We start from the raw sequence: 24,297 nt of genomic DNA, 5'->3' as shown, positions 1-24,297 counted from the left end.
GCTATAAAGAAAAACTTACTTATACTATTCTCAGATCTTTACCAAAATCACCAGTATGCTTAGGTTTTACCAGACTGCCCAAATAGGAAAGCTTCAGAGTGGGCCCAGGAATCTACATTAAAAGACTGGCTCAGGAAATCAGTCCAAATTCAGAAAAGAATCACGTCTTCAAACCACTCTACCTCACTGTCCCACAGCAATGGATCTCAATAGACGAGGAAACTGCTGCCAAGAAGGTGTTTTGGAAATACATAGGGGCATTTTTCTGGTTGTCACGATAAATAGACATTAAATGATGGAATGTCTGAGATTTTAAAAATCTTACGGGGACAAGGAAGGGAAGGCATATATAAAAAACATGGTAAGCTATGTATCATTGTTGAAAATCAGAGATAGGTACATGAAAGTTCCTAACACTCTACGTTTGTATATGAATAAAATTTTCCATAATCAAATTACAACAGCCAATGTAAACAACTGGTTTTTAAAAAATCTATTTTACCTTTGTCAACTCCCATACACATTGCTAACATTTTGAAAAATACCAAAAAAAAGCATAAAGATAACACAAAACTTCACTTCAGTAAATATTTTGAAGCTTTTCCATCTGCATTTTCTTTCCTTTATTTGAAATCATATGATACATAATCCTTTTATCTAAGACAAGCAATTTCCAAGTAACTAAGAGAAAATCTTCATAGAACACCATTTGCATGATATTCTATATCTAGAAACAGGTCATAATTTAACTAGCCTCCCATTATTAGACACCTCATTTTCCCTTTAGTAGCCATCCGAAATAATAATATAATGAACGGCAGAACACATGGTTTGTAAGGATTAAACGAGAATGTATATAAATGCAAACATCAGGTATATAGGCAGTAGTCAATCAATGGTAGCTACTACTATGCCAGTTCTCTTAATACTCAACAATTTTGTGAGGAAGAGAGATTTTAATCCTATTTCGGACACAGAAAAAGAGGTTACAGATGTCTCCCTTCCCCCCACACTGACACAGCTAATAAACTGGGAGTTAGGATTCAAACCTAGATTTGACTTCAAAGACAAACCTATCCAGATTACTGGGAGTTAGGATTCAAACCTAGATTTGACTTCAAAGACAAACCTATCCAGATTAACTATTTTTCATATGCAAAATGAGGGTAAAACTAGATTTGTGTTTCTTAACCTGAAACTCAGAAATCTTCTCCAAAATCTTTGATATCCTTTGTTATTCTGAAATAAATGACTTTATTATAGAACATACAGTTATACAGCATTTTATCACATTTTAGGATTTGAAGGTAAGATGCTAGATTAAAGACACGCATCTGGCCGGGCGCGGTGGCTCACGTCTGTAATCCTAGCACTTTGGGAGGCCGAGGCAGGCGAATCACAAGGTCAGGAGATCGAGAACATCTTGGCCAACATGGTGAAACCCCATCTCCACTAAAAATACAAAAATTAGCTGGGCATGGTGGTGTGTGTTTGTAATCCCAGCTACTCAAGAGGCTGAGGCAGGAGAATCGCTTGAACCTGGGAGGCAGAGGTTGCAGTGAGCCAAGATTGCCACTGCACTCCAGCCTGGGTTAAAAAAAAAAAAAATGCATCTATTCTTACATCCTTTCAAATACTCACAAAAACAACAGAATTTTTTAAGCTTTATGGAGACATAACTAATACCACATAATTCACTCATTTAAAGTATACAATTCAATGGTTTCTGGAGTATTCACAGATATGTGTTAGTCAATTTCAGAACATTTTCATTACCTCAAAAAAAAATCTATACCCTACAGCTATCACCTACGTATGCCTCATCACTTCCAACCATAAGAAACCAGTAATTTATACTTTCTGTCTCCACAGGAGTATTTCATATAAAGGCAGTATTATAACATATGGTCTTTGTGACTAGCTTCTTATACTTGGCATGTTTTCAAGATTCACCCATGTCATAGCATGTATCAATACTTCATCCCTTTCTACGGCCAAATAGTATTCCATTGTATGGATATACCACCTATTTTGTTTATCCACTCATCAGGTGATGGGCATTTGGGTTGTTTCTACCTTTTGGCTATTATAAACAATGTGATACATTTATCTCAGAGAAATTGACAAACTAAATGGTCAAAAATGAATTAGTAAAAACAGAAAAGATATGAAAATTAACATATGACCTAACTGGGCATACACAGACCACCAAACCCAACAATTGCAGAATAAGCATTCTTTTTAAGTGTCTTTACTAAATTTGACTACATATCCTGGGCCATAAAGAAAGTCAGCATATTTCAAAAAATTAAAATCTTACCAAGTTGTACTCTGTGACCACATGCAATTAAACTACCAAAAAGATAACAAGAAATCAAGTGTTGATCAACTGGAAAAGATGACCTAAGTGGGATACAAAAAGACCTAACCATTGTTTTAAAGGGGTACCATATACTGAACTATCATTAGCAGAGTAAAAAGATAAGCCCTTAAAGAGACAATTTGCAACACAACCAGCACAGCTCAAATCCAGATTTCATAATGTCTACAAATCACCAAGAAACACAACCCAACTGAAAAATGGCCAAGAAATTGAAACAGGAATTTCACAAAAATAAAATCCTTTTCATTTAGATGACAAACAACATAGAAAACGTTAAATTAAAACCAGTGACAAATGCACTGAAGGGTTCAGTTTAAGACTGTTAGAGTGTTACAGAGGATGCAGAGCAACTGGAAACCACACACACTGTGGGTACAAGTATAAATCAGTACATTTTAGAATAACATTTTGCAAGAGAAGTTGACCATATGCTTACCGCATGACCCAACAATTCCGCTATTTAACAAATTACATGTCCACAACAAATACATCAACAAATACAATCAAGAACATTCGAACTAGCATTACTTATATTAGCCAAAAACTGAAAGCAATCCAAATGTCCCTCAACTGTAGAATAAACTATAGTGCAGTCATGTACTAGATTACCCCCAATGACAACAAATGAACTACTGCCACATATCATCATGGATACCTCAACACAGAGCAAAAAAGCCAATCACAAATAAAGATAAATTGTATGATTTCATTTATATGAAGTTTTTTGTTTTTTTTAAGGGTTGGGAACAAAATCCATGGTGTCCAAAGTGAGAATAGTGGTAACCTTAAGTTTGAAAGTGACTTCTTGGGAATTCGTATCATGTTCTACTTTCTTGACCTTTAGGCTAAAACACAAACCTGTACATTTATGATATATGTATTCTTCTATGCTGTACTTTAATAAAAATAGTTTTAAAAGTTGACTGTGAACTTTTAAGCTGCAGCAGGGGCTGGGTGTGGTGGTTCATACCTGTAACCTCAGCACTTTGGGAGGCCAACATGGGAGGATTGCTTGAGCCCAGGAGTTGGAGGCTGCAGTGAGCTATGATCGTGCCACTGCACTCCAGCTTGGGCAACAGAACCAGATCCTGTCTCAAAAAAAAAAAAAGAACAGAAACATCAGGAAGTCGAAACACAGGTAGCCTGCACTCCCGAGTATTTCAATTTCAAATTATTCCCTTCCCCAAAGCTAAAATATGCCTTACTGAGGGCGGGTGCAGTGGCTCATGACTGTAATCCCAACACTTTGGGAGGCCAAGGTGGGTGGATCATCTGAGGTCAGGAATTTGAGATCAGCCTGGCCAACATAGCGAAACCCCATCTCTACTGAAAATACAAAACTTAGCCTGGCATCATGGCACACACCTGTAATCCCAGCTACTCGGGAGGCTGAGGCTTGAAAATCACTTGAACCCAAGAGGAGACGTTGCAGTGAGCCAAAAATCACGCCACTGCCCTCCAGTCTGGGTGACAGAGCGGGACTCGTCTCAAAAAAAAACCAAAAAACTATATATATATAAAATACATACATATATGTCTCATCTTGGGCAGGTCAACTGAAAGGAAATGGAATGAAGAGAACTTAGTTTTAGGTAGCAGATCAAACTGGATATAAGACATGAAAATGACAACAGAGATGATCACCGAAGGATAAAAGATCATCCATTAACATAATACGTAGCAGAGACAATTAAAACCTGATATCCAAAACAGCTATAATCTCAAAATCTAGTAGAACAGCAATGAATAAAGCTCAGCTGAACCTCTGGTAACATTTAAAGACAGGAGTCTCCTAACCATGAGTTGTCAGCATCAGTACCTGAAAGATAATCAGAGCTTTCTGGACAGACTAAGGGCTTCTCTACAGTGTCCTAGATGCAGAAAAGTAGGACACTACAGTACACATTCAAAAATTACTTCCATTAATCATTATTATACAGCTATGCTGTACCTGGCATCACACACACATTTTCACATTCATTTCTTACAACAAAACCTCAAGAAACCCAACCAAAGTCCTGACAGACATGTGAGAAATCATGTTCACTCACAAATTTACAGAGCTGTTGACAATTAATGTCATAGATACTGGGATCCTCCAGCCTCATGGGACTCTTGGTTCTGGAGGGACATCTTAATCCTGAAGTACGAATTTATGGCACTTTATGCTGAAAGTTGGAAAACACGTTAAAAATGGTGATAGCATACAGTATAGTTCTAGGGAACTACAGAGAACTGCATATGACTACCATTTATAACTCAGTTCTTATTTTAACTTTCAAACAACCAAGGTAACCTAATTTAGATATTAGAACCACTTCCAAGTAGAAGACTACTGCTAAATTGATTTGTTCTGAGTAAAAATGATACAAAACTTGGAACGAGCAAGCAAAAACCAAGAGATAAACAACTGTGTAAGTTCAGCTATCTGCCATTCTATTTGAAACCAAGATAAATGAATCTTAAGCTTAATTGTACCGTGCCAGATATGGTACACTTCTCCAAATAAACCATATTTTAGGGTTTATTAATTTAACAAAATTAAATCAAGTTAAATAATGTAGTACTTTTATCTAAATGGAATTTGTCCTACAGCTAAAAATTCTGCATATACTTCAAATATCTTTAAACTTCTATTCTGCTTCCTACAGAATAGAGAAATAGCTTTTAGATTACACTGTTTTCAAAATTTCTAGAAATTTTCTCTAACATTTGAACTTAACTTCCTTGTCTGTTTAATCTACACTTTTATCATACAACAACAAAAATCAGAAGCTAAACAGTACTGATATAGAAAAACTTAATTAGCCATCTTAGAAAATCTCAAAGCTGTTTAGACAGAGGTAGCTCACTGACACTATTCCTCTGCAGAAAAATAAGACTTATTACAATTATACAAAATATTTTCAGCCGGGCGCAGTGGCTCACATCTGTAATCCCAGGACTTTGGAAGACCACAGCGGATCACCTGAGGTCGGCAGTTTGAGACCAGCCTGACCAACATGGAGAAACCCCATCTCTACTAAAAATACAAAATTAGCCAGGCATGGTGGCACACGCCTGTAATCCCAGCTACTTGGGAGGCTGGGGCAAGAGAATCGCTTGAACCCGGGAGATGGAGGTTGTGGTGAGCTGAGATCATGCCATTGCACTCCAGCCTGGGGCAACAAGAGCGAAACTCCGTCTCAAAAATAATAATAATAATAATAATAAATGTTTTCATCTAAGGAATAGCCAGAACCATAAAGGAAGAATTTTGTAATTTCCTTTAAAAAGATTACCTACATTAAATTATTCCTGTCCTTAAGCCTATGTGGTCACGATTAACTCAAAATTAAAGATACATGATAGAATGGGCTTGAAAGTATCCATATTTCCTACAGGATGTACATCCAACTCTGGTCTTGCACTGATAACCTACGATAACTACAGGCCAGAGAGCTGAAAGCTGAGAATTAATAAACTTTTCCTCAAAAACCGTAAGAATCAAAATTCTAATGCACCTTGAATAAGCAATTTAATGATTTCAAAATGAACCCAGCACGGACAAAACAACTTTCAGTAACCCCTCACTTTTTTCAACATCATCCAAAAGCCAGGTGTTGCACATGAGTGGATTCTCCAGCTAACTGAAGGTTACCCCTGTGTGAGCACCAAAATTGTTTTCCATTCTACTGAATGTAATTTTAACTTTTGATAATGCTGAGTTACTGGTGTGAATATCAACTGCTGTTCTGCAATATAGTGATAACTGTTCCAGACTCTCAAGGTATCCTGTATCTGCCTTTTTCTTTTCTTTTTTTTTTAACCAGACTGTCAAGTTCCTGTCTTGAAAGCATACCTTCTTTATCCCCTAAATTTTCTATTTTTAATCTGAGGAAGAAAAGCAGCAAATAATTAAGAGTTAGAAAACCGTATCAAATAGAATGTGCAAAGAATGTGAAATGCTGTCCTGAAATGAAAATGTCTAAGATACAGTGTATCAACTTTATTGTGCCAATCTCAGCTGTTGAGGGTCGACTTTGCTTACTCCTTGTTCTCCACTGTTTTTGAGAAGAAAATGAAACACACATAGGGAGGGAAGAGAAGAGAATCAAATTAGGAAAGAATATTTTTGAAACACGGAGGCCTGAATTCAAATCTTGGTTTTGCTACATACTAGTTCTGTGACCTGGAGGATGTAACCTGTCTCTGAGCCTTGGTTTCTTCATTAGGAACAGAGATATCTATTCTGCAGGGCTGATGGGAGAATTATGAGACACGGAAATTGCCTGGGCACAATTCACTCACTAAGATATTCAAATATTGCTAATCTAATTATGCAAGGATAAGCTCTAAACTGTAAACACTTTGAAAATGGAGTTAATCTGACTTTAAAAGCAACACCGTCACCCTTTACAAACATTCCAAAATCCAAACATCCAAACTTGCTTTTAAACAACCATTATCTCACCCTATTAAACATCCTGGGGGGTAGGAATCAACCTATCCAAAAATAAAATTTACTTCAGCTCTGAAGATAAAACATACACGAATTTCCTGCAGAGTCACATATTAACAGCATTTAGCAAGGGTTCTCTAAATAGTTATCTGAATGCTGTATTCAAATCTTTGCTATTTCAGTATCTTAAGGCAGAGATCCTTCAAGAGTCTATTTTTGAATTAGCTCCTTACTCAATATTGCTAATAACATTTGAAAAAATGTCCATAAATCATCCATATACATGGTTCTGTCAGTTATCATTCTCCAAGAGTCTGACGTTTAACCTTAAAATTAGTAGTATTATTTAAAACACTGCATAACCCTTTATACAAGGATGCCAAGTATGAGAAACAACCACACTGAATATGTAACATATATGAGAAAGGGGCACTCTCTCATAAAACTGTACACAGCCACAAATGTTAGTGTATTATTTAGAAAATTTATTTTTTAGAATCTCTCTGATTTAAATCTGATAAGAATTACAAACTAAATATATCACTATTCACATGCTAGGATAGATATACTTCCTTCTATTGCAAAAACTTGAAACTCAATTCGCTGCTGAACAAAAGGCTATGGGGAAAGAAACCAATATAAGTAAATCATATAAACTCTGAGTCAGGTACTTTATGCATATGATGTCACAAAATCCTCCAAACAATCTACTGAAGCAGGTATTACATGATACGTTAAAAACATAGCCAGTGAGGCTGAGATGATTAAAGCTTCTTACCCATCATCAGATTTCTCCAATTCTAAGGTTCATGCTTTCCTTTCTCAAAATATTCATAAGCAAACCAAAACAATAAATCACAAAAATAATAAATAATAGTCTAATGAGCTAGTTCTACATGGAAAGACTACCAAGGTAATACAAGTAAAAAGAGTAAGATAAAGAAAATTGTGGGTGGTTGACCCCATTTGCTTAACAAAAGTCAAAAATTATATATGAACATACAAACACCTTTCTGGACAGAATCACCAAAAAAAAAAAAAAAAAGTTAACTTTACCTTTTATGCTGAATGTCCCCCCACCTTTTTTTTTTTTTTTTTTTTGTCTTAATTTTCCCCCTTCCCCCCGGCCCGGGGGGCGTGGCACGATCTTGACTCACTGCAACCTCTGCCTCCTGGGTTCAAGTGATTCTCCTGCTTCAGCCTCTCAAGCAGCTGGGACTACATGTGCGCCCCACCACACTGGCTAATTTTTTTATTTTTTTAGTAGAGATGGGGTTTCACTATATTGGCCAGGCTGGTCTTGAACTCCTGACCTTGTGATCTGCCCATCTCTGCCTCCCAAAGTGCTGGGCTTATAGGTGTGAGCCATCACGCTCAGTCCCCTTTTTTATACTTTTCAACATCATGTGAATTTCTTAATTTTAAAATAAAAATATGCATAAGGTATTTTTTAAATGTAAAAGTTATATCCTTTAAGAAAACTGGAGAGAGCTTTAAAGAGTAAAAACCAAAAAAAATTACCCCCAAGTTTTAGACATCTATATAGCAGTTGCTTAACCAGTAAACCAAGCAGACTGTTGTCATATGTACAGGACATCAAACTAACTCATAGTTATATAATTATACCTAGAAAAATCAGAGTTCAGGTCTAGTAACAATATTTTGCAAATACACACATATATTTTCATGCCTATAATAAATGGAATCTGTTAAGTATGCTAATCCAATAGTCTCTGTAAAGAGCGGCAGATTTAAGTATCAACTTCAGTCTCTAAAAAAAGCTCCTAATCTCAATTTAATGGTATTTGTATAGTTTAACTTCACTTTTTATTATTATTATTATTTTTGAGTCGGAGTCTCACTCTGTTGCCAGGATACGGTGCAGTCGCATAATCTTGGCTCACTGCAACCTCTGCCTCCCAGGCTCAAGCGATTCTTCTGCCTCAGCCTCGCGAGTAGCTGGAACTACAGGTGCACACCACCATGCCCGCTAATTTTTGTATTCTTAGTAGAGACGGGGTTTCACCATGTTGGCCAGGATGGTCTCGAACTCTTGACCTCATGATCCACCTGCCATCATGATTGTATATACTTATGAAGCACAATACGACATTTTGATTTATGTAAACAATGTGGAGAGATTAAATCAAGCTAGTGTATCACCTCTCTTATCTTTTTTGTAGTAGCAGTTGTTGGTACAGGAAAATAACTGTAATAATGCCATCAGACATTTAAGATGACTAAGAATAAACACATTTTTCCAAAATTGCATTCTTAAAATATTCCTAAGACCAGCCTGTCTGGGCAACACAGTGAAATCTTGTCTCTATAAAAACAAACAAAAAAATAAAAAACAAAAAAAAGTACAAAAAATAGCTGGGCGTGGTGGTGCATATCTGCAGTCCTAGCTTCTCCAGAAGCTGAAGTGGGAGGATCGCTTGAGCCCAGGAGATCAAGGTGGCAGTGAGCTGTGATGGCACTACTGCATTTCAGGTTGGGTGACAGAACAAGACTCTGTCTAAAAAAGGAAAAAAAAAATCCCAACTAGGTACAAAATATCGCAAATAAATATTTAAAACACTATTTGGTCATTCAATAAATACTTGTCTACTCAGTATGTGCCCAGGCCACAATTCTAGGCAACTTGGGATTAGAAAGTAAGCACAACAGTCCCTGCCCCTGAAGTTCTTACAGTATTGCGGAGTGGCGGGGGGGGTAAAGGAGACAATCCATATAATCACAAAATGGTATCAGAGATTATAATCAATGATCGGATATAAACTGGTGCATCCAATTACCCTCTGATGAACTAACATTTAAATAAACTTTTTTAAAAAAGATAAGAGTATTGCTATGTTGCCCAGGCTGGCGTGGAACTCTTGGGCTCAAGTAATTCTCCCACCTCAGCCTCCCAAGTAGCTGGGACTACAGGCTTGAACCACCACACCTAGCTCTTCAATCCATTTTTAAAGATGGAAAAGCCAGCCAAAGAAAGTCAAGGCAATTTGGGGCACTGGATCGGTGAGGCCTCCCAAGTTTGTCACTGGGTTTGAATCTAGAGTCTACTACTTAATATATGTATGAATTTGATCACATTAATAATATGAGTCTCAGTATCTTTTTTTTTTTAAAGACACAGTTAGGCCAGGCAGGGGGGCTCACACCTGTAATCCCAGCACTTTCGGAGGCAAAGGCGGGCGAATCATGAGGTCAGGAGTTCGAGACCAGTCTGGCCAACATAGTGAAATCCCATCTCCACTAAAAATACAAAAAAATTAGCCGGGTGTAGTGGTGTGCACCTGTAATCCCAGCTACTCAGCAGGCTGAGGCAAGAGAGTCGTGTGAACCCAGGAGGCGGAGGTTGCAGCGAGCTGAGATTGCGCCATTGCACTCCAGCCGAGGCGACAGTACAAGACACTGCTTCAAAAAAAAAAAAAATTTTTTTAAAAAGGCAGTTTCCCTCTGTCGCCCAGGCTGGACTGCAGTGGCGAGATCTCGGCTCACTGCAACCTCTGCCTCGCAAATTCAAGCAATTCTCCCACCTGTTTCCCGAGTAGCTGGGACTACAAGCGTGCACCACCACACCCAGCTATTTTTTTTTTTTTTTGAGACGAAGTCTCACTCTTGTGCCGCAGGCTGGAGTGTGATGGCGTGATCTCGGCTGACTGCAACCTCTGCCTCCCAGGTTCAAGCGATTCTCCCACCTCAGCCCCCTGAGTACCCAGGATTACAGGCATGTGCCACCATGCCTGGCTAATGTTGTATTTTTAGTAGAGACGGGGTTTCTCCATGTTGGTCAGTCTGGTCTCAAATTCCTGACCTCACATGATCCGCCCGCCTCGGCCTCCCAAAGTGCTGTGATTAGCGGCACGAGCCACCATGCCCGGCCAGCATCTTCATTTTTTTAAAAAAAGATAGTAACAGTGTTTTCAGCATAAAGCTGTGTGACATTTTAAGAAAATATAATGCATCATGCTTTACAAATCAAGCCTGCAATAAATATTGGCCATTATGTCATTGTCATTAGCAGCATTTGCAAAGGCCTCAAAAGGGGGAGAAAGAGCTAGTGATGTTTGAAGGTAGCGGAAGAGACAATACAAAATGGCTGAAATGCAATGAAAACAGGAGAAAAGGTAGGTGGAAGCACATCCTGAAAGCTTTATTAGCTATGCTAATTCAGTAGTCGCTAGCTACATATGGCTATTAAGCACTTGAAATGTGGCTACTTCAAACTGAGATATACTCTAAGTGTAAATTACAAAATATATTTCAAAGACTTAGTATTTTAAAATGCAAGATATTTTACAGTCTTTATATCAATTACACCTTAAAATATTTTAGATATACTGGGTTAAATAAAGCATACTAAAATTACAATAGCCAAAAGATAGAAGCAACCCAAGTGACCAGCAACAGATCAAAGGATTTTGAAAATGTGGTACATACATACAATGGAATATTATTCAGTCTTACAAAGTAAATTCTGGCTGGGTGTGTGATGGCTCACACCTGTATAATCCTAGCACTTTGGGAGACCAAGGCAGGCAGACTCCTTGAGCTGAGGAGTTCAAAACCAACCTGGGCAAAGTGGTAAAACCCTGTCTCTACAAATAAATACAAAGTAGCCTAGCATAGTGACATGAGCTTGTAGTCCCAGCTACTTGGAGGGCTAAGGCAGGAGGATCACTTGAACTTCAGGAGGTGGAGGTTGCAGCAAGCCATGATTGTGCCACTGCACTCCAGCCTGGGTGACAAAGTGAGACCCTGTCTCAAAAAAAAGAAAAGTAAATCCTGACACATGCTACAACATAAATGAACCGTGTGGACATCATACTAAGGGAAATAAGTTAATCACAAAAGGCCAAACACTGTCTTACTCCACTTATATGAAATACCTAGAGTGGTCAAATTCAGAGACAAAAAGAAGAATGGTGGTTGCTAGAGGTGGGGAAAATGGGGAGTTACTGTTTATATGGTACAGGGTTTCAGTTTTGCAAGATGATGAGTTCTGGTGGTAACGACTGTGAATGTACTTAATGTCACTGAACCGAACACTTAAAAATGGTTAACGTGATAAATTTTATGTGTGAGTCACCACTATTGAAAAATTAACTTCAGCCTTTCCTTTTTATTAAAGTGGCTAACAGGAAAATTACATATGTGGCTCATACTGTTTTTTATTTTTAAGACACCAAGTCTCACTCTGTCACCACAGCTGGAATGCAGCGGTGCAATCACAGCTCACTGTAACCTCCAAACTCCTGGGCTCAACCCTGCTGAACTAGCTGCTACTACAGGTATGTGACACCACACCTAGATAAATTTTTATTTTTTTGTAGACAGGCTGGTCTTGAACTCCAGGAGCAGGGGGCTGCAGTGAGCCATGATCACTGAGCCACGGTGCTCAAGCAATCCTGCCACCTTAGCCTTGCAAAGTGTTGGGACTGCAAGCGTGAACCACTGAGCCCAGCTCACATTGTATTTCTATAAAAAATAAGTCATGGTAAAAATTTCCAATGAGAAATGTTTTGATGAACAAGATCTAGTAACACGAAGCCCTAACAGCAGCATAAGCAAACTTTCTGTTACGGGCTAGACAGTAAATCTTTCTGGCTCTAGCAGTCACACGGTCTATTCTGAAAGGAGCCATAGATAACACACTAGCAAATGGGCACAGTGGATTTGGACTACCAGTTTGCTGGCCCCTGCCCTAACGTACCCATTATAAGCAATGGCTCTGAAATTTTCACAAATTTTGGGAGCCAGTTTAATAACGGTATCTTGAAATCTGCCACAGTGACAATATTTACATCATGGAAATCCAGCAAACACTACAAATCAGTGTTTTTCCTGAAGAACGGGTTGATAAACCAGTATTTTCCAGTGAACCACTCACTATGTAATGAATTAACTTCTCTCCTATACATCTAAAATTATATTCATCATGAACCACCTTTGAGAGAAATGGATAGCTATTCAAATCACTTTCCGTGCTCTGTGGTTCAGATGAGAATCTCCAGCTAAGAAAGGTGGTTCTAGAAGAATAATGTTCCAGGCAGAGAAAAAAGAGTGAACATCACGGAGCAGTCAAGAGTTGTGCTTGGAGAGTGGTGACCTAGGGGGGAACAGCTTAAGAGGAAGCTTCCACAAGAGGGCTGGAAGCTACGAGATTATGTACATACTACACTCAGTAAAGGTTCAACAATAAGTAATTACTGAATATGTATTATTGTACATAATGGACTAGATTCATATGTAAACAATTTATTGAGCCCTAGGCTCTGGTAATACAATGGTGAACAATCACAGCCCCTCTCTAAAGAGAAGGAATCACATAAATATACAATTTTAAGTTGTGATGAATTCTTATTAAAAACAGGCTGCTGTGAGAAATCCAACAGGGGATCCCAATCTAGTCTGGACAATCAGAAATAGATGCTACCTGGAGAAACTGACCTTTGCATTAAGATTTAAAGATGGAAGAGGAATGAGCAAAGAGTGTTCTTGCATTCTAGGTAACAAGAACAAACTGTACAAAAGTCCTCAGGCAGGAAAAAAGTATTAACAGGTCAAGGAACTAGAAGGTCAATGCAGTCAGCCAAGCAAGCAAAGAAGGCATCTGCAGAAAATGGAGAGGGCACGGAACCGTGTTACATAGCGCCTCTCTACCCCATTATATATTCTAAGACCAACAGGGAGCCATTAGCTTTACACAGAGAGTGGCATGCTCTGATTAACATTTTTCAGAGATCACTCTTGGAATGGCTGGCAGGAGAGTTATAGAAAAGTGAGGCAACTTACCAGTAGGCTACTGCAGTTTCTAGGCAAGAGGTAATGGCAACTTAGTGGAGCCACTACCCAATATTTTAAGGACGTACTTAATCTATTAAATACTCCACCAGAGAAATTTTTGCTCTCAGGACACCATTTTACAACTTCAGAAATTCAAAGAGTTTTGTTTATTTATAGTTGTTGGTATTTATAATATTAGAAATTAAAACTGAATAATCTTTAAAAATAAATTCATTTAAAAATAATACACTATATATTAATATACATAACATCCTTATGAAAAATAGCTATATTTTCTCAGTGATAAGAGTGGTATTATTTTAAACTTTTGGAAATCACTTTAGTCTTATAACAGAAGACAGCTAGATTTACATATCTGTTGTCATATCCCACACCTTAAAGACTCTAGCCAAGTGCACTGCCCAGTTTTGAGAAAATTAGACTGAAAAAAACAACGTCTCAGAATTACTATGAAAATCATTTCATCTCATGGTCCCCTTAACAGGATATAGGGACCCCCCAAACCACACTGAGAACTACTGCTCAAATAATAAAAGGCACATTTGTCTATCAGGCTTTCCAGTTTTCCTCAGAATGCCTCCAGCAAAAATAATAATGAAAATAAAAAGCAAAGTAATCACAGTAAGATACCATTTCACAGCCAGTAAGATGGCTATAATCACAAAGACAGTAACAAGTGTTATTGAGAATGTGGTAATTGGAATCCTCATGCATTGCTAGTGGAAATGTAAAATGGTACAGACACCTTGGAAAATAATTTGGCAGCTCCTCATAAAGTTCCACATACAGCTTTAACCCAGCAATTTCCACTCCTAGATCTACACCCAAGAAAAATGAAAACACATGTCCTCACAAAAACTTATACATGAGTGTTCAGAGGCATTAGTCACAATAGCCAGAAAGTAGAAACAACCCAGTGTCCACCACGTGAGAGAAAAATAAAATGTGGAATGCTGTTGGCAACACAATGGAATGTTATTCGGCAATAAAAAGGAAGGAAGTACCGGCACATGCTTCAAACAGGGATGAACCTTGAAAACATTACGCTAAGTGAAAGCCAATCACAAAAGACCACATGATTCCACTTACAACAAATGTCCAGAACAAGCAAATCTATAGACAAAAAATAGATCAGTAGTTGCCTAAGGCTGGGGGGCCCAGGGAGAAACGAAGGGCAACTGCTAAAGGGTACAGGGTTTCTTTTGAGGGTGATAAAAACGTTCTAAAATTGACTACACGACCCTGTGAATGTATTACATCAATTACAGACTTTAAAATGGTGAATTGTATGGTAGGCAAATTATACTTCAATTATGCTGTTTCTTAAAAAAAGCTAAGCAATCTCTGTTAATCAGAATCATTAAATAACGAGTTTTTCAGCTGTTCAGTATTAGAATAAAGCATATAAGAAAACAATGATCTTAAACTTTTTTCTCGGATATCTTACTATACTGATTCAATCCAACCTTCTGGATAAGATGTTGTTCAGTAGAAACATATATGAGCCACAAGTAATTTTAAACTTTTAAGAAGTCATACTGAAAAAAAGTTTTTAATAAAAGGTCAAATTAAGTTTGATCTTTTACTTAACTCAAATCTGCAAAATACTATTTCAACACACAATATATCAAAACCATTAAGATGCTTAAGTTATTTTGTTCATACCAAATTTTCAAAATCTGGTGTAAATTTTACACTTAACAACACATCTCACTTCAGTCCAACCACATTTTAAGTACTTAATAACCACATGTGGGTGATGGTATCAAAGTGGACAGTATAGTTCTAAATCCACACTACACAGTATAACATTAAATGTTGTGTGTGATGATGACCCTAAGGCAATTTCCCTTATCAAAGAAAGGCTCAATTTGACTCAGTACGTTTAAATTACGCCTAAGTATATTAATATTTTCCCAGAAGTCTGCACTGACAGAAGGCACTTTCTAAAACCAGAGTATATACTGCCTGGACATTTCAAGCAAATGTATTTCAAAATTTTTACACATAACCTAATAGTCTAGAAATCCCAAAATAAGCTAATTAGAAGTTATATGGAAACTCCCCTCCATTATCTGCACTAATGTCTCACATATATAACTCTCCATTCTTCTAGATGTTATCTTGCTCATGGATGCTTGGAAATCCTCAAAGCTCTTTTCAATAGCTGATGATGAATAATTAACCAAAAAAAAAAATCTCATACACAGGGCCTTTGTGCCACTACACATTGATGCTTTTGTATCTATTTACTTACATACAGGTTGAGCATCCCCAATCCAAAAATATGAAATCTGAAATGCTCCAAAATCTCAAATTTTTTAACACTATGACATCACATGTGGAAAAATACCATATGTAACACCTTTGCTTTCTGATGGTTCAATGTATAGTTTGGTTCACTCACAAATTTATTTAAAATATCATATAAAACTACCTTCAGACTCTGTGCATAAAATGCACAAGAAATATAACTGAATTTCATGTTTATATTTAGGTGCCATCCCCAAGATATCTCATTATGTATATACAAATATTCCAAAAAAAAAAAAAAAAAAAAGAAAATCCAAAATCCCAAACACTTCTGGTCCCAAGCATTTCCCATAAGGGATATTCAACCTGTATTATGAAAATCTCTAATAATGACAGCACCTTGGAATACATATAGCACAGTTTATATTCTCACTACCTATTCTAGCTACCTGTAAGTAAAAACTTATGTTACTCAATTGATTCTGAGTGCTCCATGAATAATAAATTTCACTCTAAATTGGAAAATAGCTTCAGCTTTATTAGTAACTGTGAACAGGTAACATTACTAAATACCAAATGTATACAGCACTGTAAAAAATTAAGGCATCCTGTTTCTGCCTGTTGGTACTCACGACCAGAAACCAATGGAAAAATAGGAAAATAAATTATCATCTTACAACTTATTTCACAATTTACCCAAGAAGTTTAACATAATTTCATCTAATCAATTATTACAGCATGTTCACATAAACATAATTTGGTATAATGTGTTAAGGAATCTACATTACATAGAAATACTTATTGAAAGAAATTTTAACTTACAGAAAATGGAATTTGCCTGATATAGAGCATAAGCCTTCAATATTATCCTCTGGAGGTCTGTCTTCAGCTTACCCTCTGACCCTCCAAAATTAGGTACAAATTTTAAAGACTAAATATTTCCCAATTTCTAACTGGACATTTTCAGTGGAATTTTAATGTCATTAAGTATTTTTTAATGACAAGCTTTCATTTGTAGCAAATAGTTTCAATCAAACCCTTTAAAATTTTTAAATTATAAAATGGCATATCTTTCGTGCTTCAAGTAGATTTTACAAATAGGTCATTTGAAAACTGCTTTTCTTTTTCTTCCACATTTTCCTGTATCTGTTTCCCTTGCATATACAAGCCCAACTTGTCTTCAGGTTCTCTGGTGTGGTGGTAAGCGTCCATTTTTATCACATTTTCTGCTTCGACATAAAACAATGATCAAGAATTTAAAAATTAACTGCCATCAGAAAAGGCTACTTCGGAAAGACTTCAATTTTATCTATTAACAATTCGTTTTGGGCTGGGTGCCCCGTGGTTCATGCCTGTAATCCTAGCACTTTGGGAGGCCGAGGCAGGTGGATCACGAGGTCAGGAGTTCGAGACCAGCCTGGCCAACAAGGTGAAACCCTGTCTCCACTAAAAACACAAAAATTAGCCGGGTGTGGTGTGGCACGCGCCTGTAGTCTCAGCCACTAGGGAAGCTGAGGCGGGAGAATCCTTGAACCCGGGAAGCGGAGGCTGCAGTGAGTCGACACCACGCCATTGCACTCCAGCCTGGGGGGGTGACAGAGTGAGACTCCATCTCAAAAAAAAAAGAAAAAGAAAAAAAAAAACACACAATTTGGTTACAGCAGAGTAAAATAAAAGCGTTCACAGAATTTATAATTTTAATTTTACCATCACAAAAAGCAAAAACATCCTCACAGCTATAACATCATATATTAACTGAAAGGAATTTTTCCATTTATAAAATATTGACTATTTCTAATCTTCTGCAGTAAAATGCTGAAAGCACCCAGGATGGTGGAGGCATGAATCAGGAATCCTAGAAACCAGACCTGAACTTTAAAACTTAATATGGCTACACCCCCACTAAAATAGCTAAAATTAAAGAGACTGACAAGATCAAAATGTTAGCAGGGATACGGAGCAACAGGAACTCCCATATATCTTCGTTGGTGGGATGGTAAAATGACACAAGCTTTTTTTTTGTATATGTGCTGCTGAAGCCAGCACTACACAAGCTTTTTTTTTTTTTTTTTTGAGATGGAGTTTCGCTCTTGTTGCCCAGGTTGGATGGCAATGGCGCAATCTCGGCTCACTGTAACCTCCCTCTCCCAGGTTCAAGCAATGATTCTCCTGCCTCAGCCTCCCGAGTAGCTGGGATTACAGGTGCCTGCGGCCACGCCCAGTTAATTTTTGTATTTTTAGTAGAGACGGGGTTTCACCACGTTGGCCAGGCTGGTCTCGAACCTCAGGCGATCCACCCGCCTCAGCCTCCCAAAGTGCTGGGATTACAAGTGTGAACCACCGCGCCGGGCCCACAAGCATTTTTTAAAACATAATTTCTCACAAAACTAAAACATACAATTGCCCTATGACCTACTTAAACCAAGTCTTAAGTATATAACCATGAAAGAAAAAAGAGTCCACAAAAACACTTGTATAAGACTGTTCACAGTAACTAACTGGAAACAGCTCAGGTGACTTTCAACAGTGAATAGATTATGGTATATACATACAGTGGAAAGCTACACACCAATAAAAAGAAAGGAACTATTGATACACGCAACAAAGACGAAACTCAAAAACATTATGCTGAGTGGGAAAAAAAAAAAGGCTTACCCAGAAAAATACAAACAGTACTATAGACTATATGGGATCCCACTTAATGCTAAATTCTAAAACAGGCAACTCTGTAACTTATGGCATTTAAAAAAAAAAAAAAAGTGGGTGGTTGATGGAAAGGCCGAGTGACTGAAATGACTTGGGAAAAGGTAAGAAAGAACTCTCTAGTCAATTACAATGTTCTATATCTTGATAAGAGCTTGGGCTACACAGGTGTAAGCATTTGTGAAAACTCATGGAATGGCATGCATTTCACTGCATGTCAAAATTACGTCAAAAAACGTAAAAAACGAAGCTGAACTTAGGCAAATATCAGTTCACAATGCTGAAGTGACATGTACTGGTGTCATCTACTGACACGTGCAACTTACTCTGAATTGCTCCCCAAAAATAAAATGGACTTGATAATCGATTATAATACTGTAAAATGCTAATTGTAGATGATGGACATATGTGTGTCCACTGCCCAGTTCTTTCAACTTTCTGTATGCTTGAAAATACAAAAATGGTAAGGAACATTTTTACAGGCACTAGGAAACCAAAAAAAAAAAAAAAAAGAGTGATAAATTCCGTTGGTGGTAAAAGTTTCTCTCATTCGATGTTACACACCTCACTGCCTCACAAAACACACTACCTTTGGAACTCGCTAAACCAATATCCCAATCACCTACAGTCCCTGGGGAAACTGATAGGTACATTTCAGGAATTGTTGATTGTTTCCTGTCACAAACTGTTCACGTTGTGTGCGATCTTCAGAGATTAAGTCAATAATCATGGAAAATACGACGTATTCAACAATACACTAAAATTATTTGTTAAATTCCACCAAGGATCTTAATTAACTGCAAGATTTGTATTCCTGAACCAAGTTTAAGTAATATTCTCCATTAACTCCAATTTTCTTTTCTTTTATTTGGTTGCAACAGCTAATATCAACATCGCTATCGCCTCTCTAAAATCAAACAAAAACCTACCCAATGATTGGCATCTAAGAGATGATAAACATACTAAAAGGGAAAGAGCAAGTCATCAATGAAAGAAAGTCATTCACTTTTCTCCTTAAACCTAGTACTATTACTATTACTTAAGATGGAGCTAAAATCGGTTTCTACGTCATAATTTTTTTTTAAAAGGTTGCAAGGTGGGAAAGATTTCAGGAGTTAAAATGCAGAACTAAATATACACGTGCACCTCACCCCAAAACCTATCTTAACAAGCAGGCACGTAAAACAACGAGGATCCCACCCACCCCCTTTTTTAATTCATGAAACAAAACCGCAGCCTGAGCTAAAGCGAACCCTCGCCCCCGCCCAGCCTCCACCCCGCCCGGAGCCTAGCGGTGGGTCCCTTTCCTTTGTGAGGAATTGGAGGAGAGGCGACGGAGGGCGGGGATCTGGGGGAGGAGGCTGAGGGTCGGCGGATGCCAGGGAAAGAAGGCTCCGAGAAAAGCGGCATCGGCCAGTCCCACAAACAGGCCGCGCCGCCACGCCACAAACCACTGCGGTGTCCCAAAGCGCAAACCCACTAACTTGGGTGTGATCTAATTTGGGACGACGCCCAGGAGAATGGCCGAGGGCACCTGGGAGGACGACCCCTCTCCCAGGTCCTTCCCAAAAGGTCTCTTGGGGCGGCGGGCGGAGGTCCTGCGCCACCCCCATCCCGGCCCGAGCACCAGGCGACCTCACCTGCTGGACGGAGCTATTCTCGGGCACGGCGAATTCCTCCTTTTCCTTCGGTGTCTTCACGGTGACTTTCATGATTTTGGGCTCCGCGGAGGCAGCGGCCGCGGGGACGCCAGCACCTTCGGCTCCGGCAGCGCTATCCTGGGAGCCCGGAGGACCGCCGCTTTCACCACTCTCGGCCATGGCTGCAGCGGCGGCGACGGTGACTCAGGCAAGCAGGAGGGAGCAGGCGAGCAAGGAGGAGCCAGCAGACACCAAAGCCGACAGGCCTGGACAGCGAAGAATGCAGAGCACGCCGCCTCAGTAGCAACGGGCGCAGGGCCACCCTAGCGGGTGTGGGGCCTCGGAGTTCGGTGCAGGCTCTGGCGCAGGCCCGGGTCAGGCGCTCGGCAGTCGCCGTGTGTTCAGGCGCCGCTCGCTCACATCGACATCCGCAGCAGCCACCGCTTCCTCCTCCCTGCCCCTTCCCCCACGTCCCTTCGCCGGCGCCGCGCGGAGCACGCCGGGTAACGCGCCTGGCGGCGTCGCCGAGTCATCCCCGGCTGGCGCCGCTTTGAGCTCAGCCTACGTGCCTTTTCCTTTCCCGCTCCATTGCCCAAAGTGTAGGCGAAGCCAGTGTGAAGGACTAAAAGCAAAATGGGGCGGGGAGCTCAGTTCATGGTTTTTTTCCGTTCCCTTCACCAAAAACTAAATTGCAGTTTCCAGTTAAGCGCTGTAACGGCGCACAGAGATGACGTCAAGGTTAGCGAAATTACTAGAAAGGGACCAGTGGGCCCTGCGACCGCGGATGCGCCTGCGCGTTCGCGGTCCAGGTAATCTCCCCGCCTTACTTCATTCCCAGCTGGGCAATGCTCAGCGCTCCGCGCTGTCACAGTCGCCTTGCCCTGCCTTGCCTCTCTGCCTACTCTGCGTTCCCCGCTGGGAGGAGGGTCTGGTGATAAAATAGCGGCGAGGTATTTTGTTGTTATTTTAATATGCTTAGCGTTTCATATTTGGAGGGCTGGTATTGCCCTATGCGGGGGAGTTAGGATAAGTTAATGGCGGAAAGGTCCTCAGCACAACAAACAGAAAATGGAGCAAACGCCTGTGACTGCCCTGCGCAATCCCGCGGAGTCATTGCTTCATGGCCAGAGCTTATTTACCGCCCCTCGGGTTAGCCCTGTTTGGTCAGACGATCAATCAGGCGACCTGTATTGACAGTGGCCTCTGCTGCTGCGATGACAGCTGTGCGCGAGCGCCCCCAGATTCTCTGTGAACTCGATTTCCTACAGTGTGTAGGGCGGAACAGGGTGCCCGAGGAGTGTCCACCCAACTGGGACAATGTAATATAGCTGAGGTGTTCACTTTCTATTCTATCAAGTTACTGCTCAATGTCAGGCTTTAAGTGGCATTAAGGATAGTTCCAAAATTATTTTCAGTGTAATACAGATAGAAATAAATTATCTCTGAGAATCCGAATTTGAAATTATATCATTTGGTTTTAAAGATGACTTGCAAGGAATGTACAAACCAGCACATTAACTATATTAATCAGTGTTGCACAATTTAAATCCTGACAGCCCATGGTGACCCAAATCCGCAAAGATACATTTTGCATTTCTGCTCCTAAGCCGTCCAACCCTGTTCTCAGAATAAATACTGTTACATAAACACGACTTTTTAGCAGAGCTATATGGAATCTGGGTCTAAGAGAATTCTGAGGATATCGATTTCAGGATAGACATCATTTGATATCACCTAAATTTCTGGCAGCGTGGCTCAATAACAAGGCCTTCTGCTTAATGAAGGATGACTACTTGGTTATGTCTAGGTGTGAGGTAATCACTGCTTCTCAAGATAGAAAGTGCCACAACTGGACAATCAGTCATTTGGAATTTCTTCCATATGTCTAAATAAAATTTCTCCTCAACTTCATTAGCTCCTCATTACCTGTTTTTCCCTGTCATACTGTGTCTTACCTGCACGCTTTGCCTAAGCTGCCTTCCCCTACCTAGAATGACTTTCTCCTTGCCTTCACCTGTCTAACTTCTATGCATCCTATATCACATGCTCCAGGAAGACTTGACGGTTTTTCTCTTGATTCTCCAGCAAATACTGTGTGTGTGTGTGTGTGTCTCCATGCATTTATGGACTTTGCAATTATCTGTGTCTACATTGTCTAAAAATGTTTGATGTGTGTGACATTATAAGGTAATAAGATTTACCTGTAAGAAGATACTGTATAGTTATCCATTGTTAGGGCATTTTTTTGATATAATCCTGACCTGTAAGAGACACTGGAGGTGGCGGGGACCATGGTGTAAATCAGAGATTAGTCAACTTTCTGGGAGGGCTAGATAGTAAATATTAGGCTGGTGCCAAAAAAAAAAAAAAAAATTGCAAAAACCGCAATTATTTATGCACCACCCTAATATTTTAGGCTTTGTGGGCCACAGGATCTCAGTCTAAAACACTAAGCTATGTCCTTGTATCACAGAGTAACCGTTGACAATACATACATGAATAATCACAGCGTGTTTACTAAAAACTCTACTTGCAAGATAAAAACAGACATAAGATCTGATTTGGCCCACAGAAGATAGTTTGCCAACCCCAGGTCTAGATGTTTATTTGTGGCATTTTCTTCTGAATGGTTTTTGTTTGTTAAATGGTCTGGATAAAATTTTAAGAGTATATTTTATCACAATTAATGCCCTAATACTGTATAATACTGTACTGAGCATACACGAATAATAAGACTCAGTTTCTGCTGTCAAAAAACTTGAAATGATAGTTGGATGGTGGGGGTAAGGGATGGGAGGGAAATTGGCAGTGATGTGCTGGTAAATGACTAATAACCAGTCCTCCTGAAAATAAACTTTGATTTATTACATTTGCCAATTTCCTTGATGTAAATCTTGCAAATGGTTACCAACTTGAGATCACCTTCCTCACAAAACATGTGAAATTTTACCAGTAAGCCCTCACAAGCCAGTATGAGCCAGCTGCAACTGAGGAAGTCCCATTTTGAGAAAATCCATTATTCAGAGTTCAAGTATATTGATAGAAGGTTATTATTCACATGATGGAATAATTCTTTTTTGACAAAATGATTCAGTCAATCAATAAGAATTCACTGAGTATCCTCTAACAAACATTAATCCTCTAATCTTGTGTCCAGGAACATACCTTTAATACAAGGTACTACATATGTCATATAAGTGCTAGAAATAACAGGCCTTCATCATGTTACTACCCTACTCAAAAATCTATCATAAGTTTCCCACTGCCTAGAAAATAAAACCAAAGCTTTTTCTTTTTTTTTTTTTTTTTTTTTTTTTTGAGACAGTTTCGCTCTGTCGCCCAGGCTGGATTGCAATGGCATGATCTTGGCTCACTGCAACCTCCACCTCCTGGGTTCAAGTGATTCTCCTGCCTCAGTCTCCTGAGTAGCTGGGATTACAGGCGTGCACTACCAAGCCCAGCTAATTTTTGTATTTTTAGCAGAAACAGAATTTGACCATGTTGGCCAGGCTGCTCTCAAACTCCTGACCTCAGATGATCCACCCACCTCAGCCTCCCAAAGTGCTGGGATTACAGGTGTGAGCCACTGCGCCCAGCCCAAAGCTGCTTAACTAGACCTTCCACAGCTAACTCCTAGTGTTGACTCCTGTTGCTCTCAATGTATACACTCCATTCCAGTCAAATACCTTTATTACCATCTCTAGAAACACTTGTATGTTATACTTTTCTTTCTTCTGATCATTCCTTCAAGTCATTACACCCACCTCCTTGTACCCATTATTGCTACCTGCTTTCTGAAACTCCTTGAATACCCAAGCCTACAGAATCAGACCTTCCGTCATAATTACCTGCACATTTCACTTGACCATTCATCATTTGTAGCACAGCTTCTATCATCTAAAACTTTCTCCCGCTACCAGTCTAATTTACACCCTCATTAGCTCTGGCCTAGATTACAGCAATAACCTCCTACAGATTCCTCTGCCTCAATCTAAAGTCTCCATCCTCAACTCTTATTTTCCAGTGATGCCATATGTTATCCTAGAACGAAGCTTTGATTATGA

At 39.3% G+C, this 24,297-nt stretch overlaps 1 protein-coding gene across 2 annotated transcripts in view; it reads right to left on the bottom strand.

The window, feature by feature from the left end:
• The window catches only part of UBQLN1 (ubiquilin 1), a 47,293-nt gene extending 26,360 nt beyond the window's left edge, over positions 1–20,933 (bottom strand). For both annotated transcript variants that reach the window (XM_003911853.3, XM_003911854.4), the window contains exon 1: positions 20,234–20,933. In XM_003911853.3, coding sequence (XP_003911902.1) covers positions 20,234–20,413 — 180 coding nt within the window. In that variant the 5' untranslated portion in view covers positions 20,414–20,933. The remainder of the gene's footprint in view (positions 1–20,233) is intronic.
• Between the last annotated feature and the right edge of the window lie 3,364 nt (positions 20,934–24,297).

This window comes from Papio anubis, chromosome 13 (assembly GCF_008728515.1).
Source record: "Papio anubis isolate 15944 chromosome 13, Panubis1.0, whole genome shotgun sequence".
In the NCBI taxonomy this organism is placed as follows: Eukaryota; Metazoa; Chordata; class Mammalia; order Primates; family Cercopithecidae; genus Papio; species Papio anubis.
Note: the sequence above shows the minus strand (reverse complement) of the source record. Positions and strands in the feature narration are given on the sequence as shown.